Raw genomic sequence first — 7,500 nt, 5'->3', positions numbered from 1 at the left:
GTATTGCGTACAATAACTACACAGTGCATGCCCCCTGTGGAACAGAACCCTGACGTCAGCGAGGCACAGCACAACACAACACACCACATCACATCACAATGTATAGCGTATGGTGTACAATAGCTGCACGGTACATACTCCCTGTGGAACAGAACCCTGACGTCAGCGAGGCACAGCACAGCACACCACATCACATCACAATGTATAGCGTATGGTGTACAATAACTACACAGTGCATGCCCCCTGTGGAACAGAACCCTGACGTCAGCGAGGCACAGCACAACACAACACACCACATCACATCACAATGTATAGCGTATGGTGTACAATAGCTACACAGTGCATGCCCCCTGTGGAACAGAACCCTGACGTCAGCGAGGCACAGCACAACACACCACACCACAACACATCACAATGTATAGCGTATGGTGTACAATAGCTGCATGGCACATGCTCCCTGTGCACAGAACCCTGACGTCAGCGAGGCACAGCACAGCACACCACACCACATCACATCACGTCACAATGTATAGCGTATGGTGTACAATAGCTGCACGGTACATGCTCCCTGTGGAACAGAACCCTGACGTCAGCACAGCACAGCACACCACATCACATCACAATGTATAGCGTATGGTGTACAATAGCTGCACGGTACATGCCCCCTGTGGAACAGAACCCTGACGTCAGCGAGGCACAGCACAACACAACACACCACATCACATCACAATGTATAGCGTATGGTGTACAATAACTACACAGTGCATGCCCCCTGTGGAACAGAACCCTGACGTCAGCGAGGCACAGCACAGCACACCACAACACATCACAATGTATAGCTTATGGTGTACAATAACTACACAGTGCATGCCCCCTGTGGAACAGAACCCTGACGTCAGCGAGGCACAGCACAGCACACCACATCACATCACAATGTGTAGCGTATGGTGTACAATAGCTGCACGGTACATGCCCCCTGTGGAACAGAACCCTGACGTCAGCGAGGCACAGCACAGCACACCACATCACATCACAATGTATAGCTTATGGTGTACAATAACTACACAGTGCATGCCCCCTGTGGAACAGAACCCTGACGTCAGCGAGGCACAGCACAGCACACCACACCACATCACATCACGTCACAATGTATAGCGTATGGTGTACAATAGCTGCATGGCACATGCTCCCTGTGGAACAGAACCCTGACGTCAGCGAGGCACAGCACAACACAACACACCACATCACATCACAATGTATAGCGTATGGTGTACAATAGCTGCATGGCACATGCTCCCTGTGGAACAGAACCCTGACGTCAGCGAGGCACAGCACAACACAACACACCACATCACATCACAATGTGTAGCGTATGGTGTACAGTACATGCTCCCTGTGCTCAGAACCCTGACGCCTGGGCCCTGATGGGGCACGTCAAGTACCTGAGCTGTGAGATGGGCCAGGCGCGGGAGTGCTACGAGCGCACGCTGTCCTTCGTCACCGACGCCTCTGAGACCCACTCCATCTTCCTGCGTCTGGCGTCCATCTACCTGCAGGAGGGAGAGGTCTGTGGCTTGTCGTTTGGTGGTGGGGTTTGTTTGTTCGCTTGCTTGCTTGTTGGGGGTGGGGTGGGGTGGTTTATTGGCTCATGATTGTGTAATACACAATTGAGTCTGTGTAATAAACAGTCGTTTGTGTATGAGGGTGCGTGTGTGTGTGTGTGGTATACTTTAACACATTTATTTTCTCTGGAAATTACATACGTGGAAAGAAAAGAAAAGAAAGAAAGGAAGAAAGTGTGAGTCAGTATGTATGTGTGTGTGTGTGTGTGTGTGTGTGTGTGTGTGTGTGTGTGTGTGTGTGAGTGCGCACGCGCACACACGCTGACCACCTGTTTATGTGTATGCAAATCCATATGCAACTGTCGAAATGGGTGGCCAAGTGTGCATAAGTTGTACATGAGTACATATGTAAGAATGCCTATGTGTGTGTATGTGTGTGTGTATATATGTATATGTATATGTGCGTGTATACACACACACACACACACACACACACACACACACACACATATATATATATACAGATATATAGATATATGTACATATGAGTACATATGTAAGAATGCCTATGTGTGTGTATGTGTGTGTGTGTGTATGTATATGTATATATGTGTGTGTGTGTATGTATGTGTGTGTGTATGTATGTATGTATATATGTAGAGAGAGAGAGATAGATAGATGGACACATAGATATAGATACACAGACCGATAGATTGATATTAGTACAAGAGACAGAGAGACAGTGTTGTTGAAAGCAGGGCAGGCAGACTAAAGCAGCAGCACAGTGTGGTTTCAGTTTGAGAAAGCCAAGCAGACCTTCCTGAAGGCCTGCAAGAGGTCCCCGTCCTGTGTCACCTGGCTGGGCGTGGGCATCGCCTGCTACAGGGTGGGTAGCCCCTCTCTGGCTGTGTCTGTCTGTCTCGCTGTGCGTTTCTGTGTCGCTCTGTGTGTGTGTGTGTGTGTGTCTCTCTCTCTCTGTGTCTGTCTGTCTCTCTGTGCTTTTCTGTGTCGCTCTGTGTGTGTGTGTGGGTGTGTGTGTCTCTCTCTCTGTGTCTGTCTGTCTCTCTGTGCATTTCTGTGTCGCTCTGTGTGTGTGTGTGTGTGTGTGTGTCTCTCTCTGTGTCTGTCTGTCTCTCTGTGCTTTTCTGTGTCGCTCTGTGTGTGTGTGGGTGTGTGTGTCTCTCTCTCTGTGTCTGTCTGTCTCTCTGTGCTTTTCTGTGTCGCTCTGTGTGTGTGTGTGTGTGTGTGTCACTCTCTCCTTCTCTCTCTGTCCCTCTTTGTATGTCCCTCTCAACACGTGACATAGGTTTTGTATTTACACAGTTGCATTGTTTATTTTAGTTGGTCAAGTTCTGTTTTTGGTGGGGGGTTTTCAGTTAATTGATGAATTCTTTTTTTTTTGAAATGTGTTTGTTTATTTATTCATTTATTTATTCATGTAAAGAAGTAACATGTTTTCAGCCTTAAAAAAATAATGGGCCCCTTTTTGCGATGGGCTGGGCTGTGTAAGCAACATGATTTTTTTTTTTTTTTTTTTTTTTTTTTTTTTTTTTAATCAGGAAGCATAATATTCAATATTCTCTTACATTAATCTAATTATTGTACATTTTCTATGCTGGTTTGCAAATGTATGTAGTTTGTCATTTTGGGGGCAGGACCTGATACGGCCCTGTGCGGTGGTAGGCTGGACTACAAAACAACAGTGATCAACAAAAGTGGAATGTCAGTCAAGGGTTAACGAAATGTTGATAGCTGATGCTGTGTGTGTGTGTGTGTGTGTGTGTGTGTGTGTGTGTGTGTGTGTGTTTATTTGTGTATTTGTGTGTGTGTGTGTGTGTGTGTGTGTGTGTGTGTGTGTGTGGCCTGTGGTCAGCTGGGAGAGCTGGGCGAGGCTGAGGACGCTCTGATGGAGGCCAACATCCTGAACAACTCGGACTGCGAGGTGTGGGGCTACCTCTCCCTCGTCTGCCTTCGCATGGGGCGCAAGGTGGAGGCCGAGCAGTCCTACAAGCACGCTATCAAGGTGAGGGGGGGATCGTGGGGGGGTGGGGAGGGCGTGGGGGGGGCGGGGTTCGGGGGTGGTGGTGGAGGGTAGGGGTGGAAGTTTCAGGAGGGGTAGGGGGGTGGGGGTGGTGTAAAGTGCTGCTGTTCAGTGTTGTGGTGTGTTGTGTTGTATTGTTTTTTGCTTTGTTGTATTGCATTGTATTGTTGTTGTGTTGTATTATGCTTTGTTGTGTTGTATTGTGCTTTGTTGTGTTGTATTGTATTTTGTTGTGTTGCGTTGTGCTTTGTTGTGTTGTATTGTGCTTTGTTGTGTTGTATTGTGCTTTGTTGTGTTGTATTGTATTTTGTTGTGTTGTATTGTATTTTGTTGTGTTGTATTGTGCTTTGTTGTGTTGTATTTTGTTGTGTTGTATTGTGCTTTGTTGTGTTGTATTTTGTTGTGTTGTATTGTGCTTTGTTGTGTTGTGTTGTATTTTGTTGTGTTGTATTGTGCTTTGTTGTGTTGTATTTTGTTGTGTTGTATTGTGCTTTGTTGTGTTGTATTTTGTTGTGTTGTATTGTGTTGTGTTGTATTGTGCTTTGTTGTGTTGTATTGTGCTTTGTTGTGTTGTGCTTTGTTGTGTTGTGCTTTGTTGTGTTGTATTTTGTTGTATTGTGCTTTGTTGTGTTGTATTTTGTTGTGTTGTGTTGTATTGTGCTTTGTTGTATTGCGTTGTATTATTGTTGTGTTGTATTGTGCTTTGTTGTGTTGTATTGTGCTTTGTTGTGTTGTATTTTGTTGTGTTGCATTGTGCTTTGTTGTGTTGTATTTTGTTGTGTTGTATTGTGCTCTGTTGTGTTGTATTTTGTTTAGTTGTTTTGTATTGTGCTTTGTTGTGTTGTATTGCATTGAATTGCTTTGCTTTGCTTGAGGGAGTGGAGGGGTGGGGTGTAGCATAAAGTGCTGTTCAGTGTTGTGCATGTGCTGTGTTGCATTGTTTCATTGTGTTGAATTGTTTTGGGTTGTGCTGTGTTGTGTTGTGTCGCATTGTGTTTTCTTGTATTGTGTTGCATTGTGTTATGTTGTGTTGTATTGTGTTTTGTTGTAGTGCATATTGTATAATGTTGTATTGTGTTTGTTTTGTTGTGTCATGTTGTGTCATATTGTATTGCACGATACTGCATTGCATTCCATTGCGTTGTATTGCGTTGTGTTGTATTGTGTTTTATCATATTGTGTTGTTTTGTGTTTGTATTGTATTTCCTTGTCACAGCAAGTTTTGATGTGTGAAATCTGGCCTCTCTCTCTCTCTTTGGAGAGCGTATCGCCACAGTACAGCACCGTATGAATCAGTACGCTTGACACTCCAGCAGTCATATTACAAACACACACACACACAAACACGACTGTTGAACACACACGGTATAAACAGATGGGGCAGTGATAGAAGGGATGCCATAAAGTACAGATCATCATCAAACAGTCCAGCTCATTTTGCTATCATACAATGTGATCAGATCAATCCATATCAGTTGACTTCCTCAAGGAGGCGTCACTATGTCCGGACAAATCAATACACTACCCCACATCTGCTAAGCAGATGCCTGACCAGCAGCATAATCCAGCACACTTAGTCAGGCCTAGAGGTAAAATAAGAAGAAAATAAGTAAAATAAGCCAGAATGGCCAGAACAGCCCAGAACAGAGTGCGATGGCAAGGGGTCGTCGATGGCCTAAGCTCCACCAGGAGCGATGGGCAAAATGAAATTGAAATGAAGTAAAATAAGATTCAAAAGTAAATGAATGGATAAGTAAATGAATTAATGAATTGATAAATTAATGTAGTAAACAAAAAAATATAAATGAATGAATATATGAAAAATAAAAAAGAATTTAAATGACTTATAAATAGATAAATAAATATGAAAAATAAAAATAAATAATTTATAAATAGATAAATAAATGACATAAATAATAATGAAAAATGAAATGAAATAATTTATAAATAGATAAATAAATGACATAAATAATAATGATATGAATATGATTGTATGATAGTCAGTCGTGCCCGACTAGGACCATCAGAACAGCAGAGGAGGCAACTGCTGTCCTGACTATCTGGGCTAGAATTTGAATTTAGTGGAGAGTGTTGGAATGGTTCCCAAAGTCCAACTGGCCCCCAAGGCTGCAGCACTAAGAGCCAGTGCAATCTTGACTCCTAGTTTGAGAGTATAATGATAATAAAGATAATGTTAATGATAATATGAATGAAAGTATTGATGAAATTGATCAATAAATAGATATGAAAATAAGGGTAAATAAACACACACACACACACACACAACACACATACACACACACACACACACACACACACATAACACATACACACACACACACACGTACACAGCACACACACACACACACACACACACACACACACACACACACACACAAACACACAGGTACACAACACACACACACACACACACACACACACACACACACACACACACACAACACATACACAACACACACACACACACACACACACACACACACACACATACACAACACACACACACACATACACAACACACACACACACACACACACACACACACACACAACACACACACACACAGGTACACAACACACACACACACACACACACACACACACACACACACACACACACACACACACAGCACAACAGAAGGAATGAGAAGTGATGTCCTGACAGCAGGTAGCTCTGTGTGTGTTTCCAGCTCCATCTCCAAGACCCCGGCCTGTTGGGAGAGATCCAAGCGGAACAGAGGAAGGTGGGCTTTGGCAGCCCAGAATTTTGACATGGTGGGCACATCCAGTCATTTTTCTCCACTTGTGGATCATTAGGTGACTGTGGAAAAAACTTTAATATGACATAAGAATGATATCACCTTGCATGACAGTGACAGTTTATTTTGGTAACAAAACTACATGGGTGAACAAAAGGCTTTGAAAATAATTCAGTGTCAAAATCATATTTGAAGTCCAAAATCAAAATAAACAACAATCGACATGTTAATGTGGAGGATATGAAATAGTATAATGACAGAAAAGAAGAGAAAATCATTAAAAAAAAATAATAATAATTTTTTTTTTTTTTTTTTAGACAATTGTGGAAAACCTAAATTAGTTTTCAAAATGATGGCAAGAAAACTAACCAGTGCAAAGAACCTGACGATATGCAAGAATGAAAAAAAAAAAGAAGTTTTTTTTCTTTACCATAAAACCACCAAACAAATGAATTATCTGTGATATGTGTCATTATGCATAGAAACTCAAGAGTTTCTTAATTGTGGGGCACTGACCAAGGATATACTTCAACAAAAACTTCATTCTGGTTTATTCAGACATTTTCCAGATTTATTTGAATACTTTATACAGTGCCTTGTAACTCTCTGGTGGTCTGTCTTGGATGACGCATGAGATACCTGGAAGGAACTCTGATTCAGTGGCTTTCCTTTGTTTGTTGTGCTTATAATTATATACGCATAGGTAATTTTGTGGATTAAATTATACCTCCTTGTTTTTAATAACTTTTTTTGTGCAAATGCAGTTTCGAGGTTGACTTGTTTGAGAGTGTGAATGTGTTTGCTGTATCTCTTCCCCCTCCCCTTCCTGCTTCGAGATGTACAGGACATAACTTTCCTGTTATTTGCTAATGAAGGACCGGCCTTCCAATAGCACACAGTAAAAGTAGACTTTAGTGTCTTGTTTGGGAGCAGCAGAGTATAGGGTGTGCATAAAAATTGTTGCATCGTTTTCGAAAGTGCACACGCATGGTCTTATTGTGGGATTACAGAAATGATATGACAGATTAGTGTGTTCATGTTATATGCTGGCATCACTGCCTCTTGGGAAAACAAGTGTCTCAGCAAATCTTGTACTTATTATGTTATATACGTATTCC

The 7,500-nt window shown here is 42.4% G+C and overlaps 1 protein-coding gene across 9 annotated transcripts in view; it reads left to right on the top strand.

Moving 5' to 3' along the window:
* Positions 1 to 7,500, top strand: part of LOC143281195 (cilia- and flagella-associated protein 70-like) — a 69,487-nt gene that overhangs the window by 61,841 nt on the left and 146 nt on the right. For all 9 annotated transcript variants that reach the window (XM_076586249.1, XM_076586253.1, XM_076586250.1 and 6 more), the window contains 4 exons: positions 1,404 to 1,565; positions 2,359 to 2,448; positions 3,436 to 3,585; positions 6,314 to 7,500. The exon at positions 6,314 to 7,500 is cut by the window's right edge and continues 146 nt beyond it. In XM_076586249.1, the coding sequence (XP_076442364.1) occupies positions 1,404 to 1,565; positions 2,359 to 2,448; positions 3,436 to 3,585; positions 6,314 to 6,394 (483 nt within the window). In that variant the 3' untranslated portion in view covers positions 6,395 to 7,500. The remainder of the gene's footprint in view (positions 1 to 1,403; positions 1,566 to 2,358; positions 2,449 to 3,435; positions 3,586 to 6,313) is intronic.

Source organism: Babylonia areolata, chromosome 4 (assembly GCF_041734735.1).
Source record: "Babylonia areolata isolate BAREFJ2019XMU chromosome 4, ASM4173473v1, whole genome shotgun sequence".
Taxonomy (NCBI): Eukaryota; Metazoa; Mollusca; class Gastropoda; order Neogastropoda; family Buccinidae; genus Babylonia; species Babylonia areolata.
This window is presented reverse-complemented; position numbering and strand designations above follow the sequence as displayed.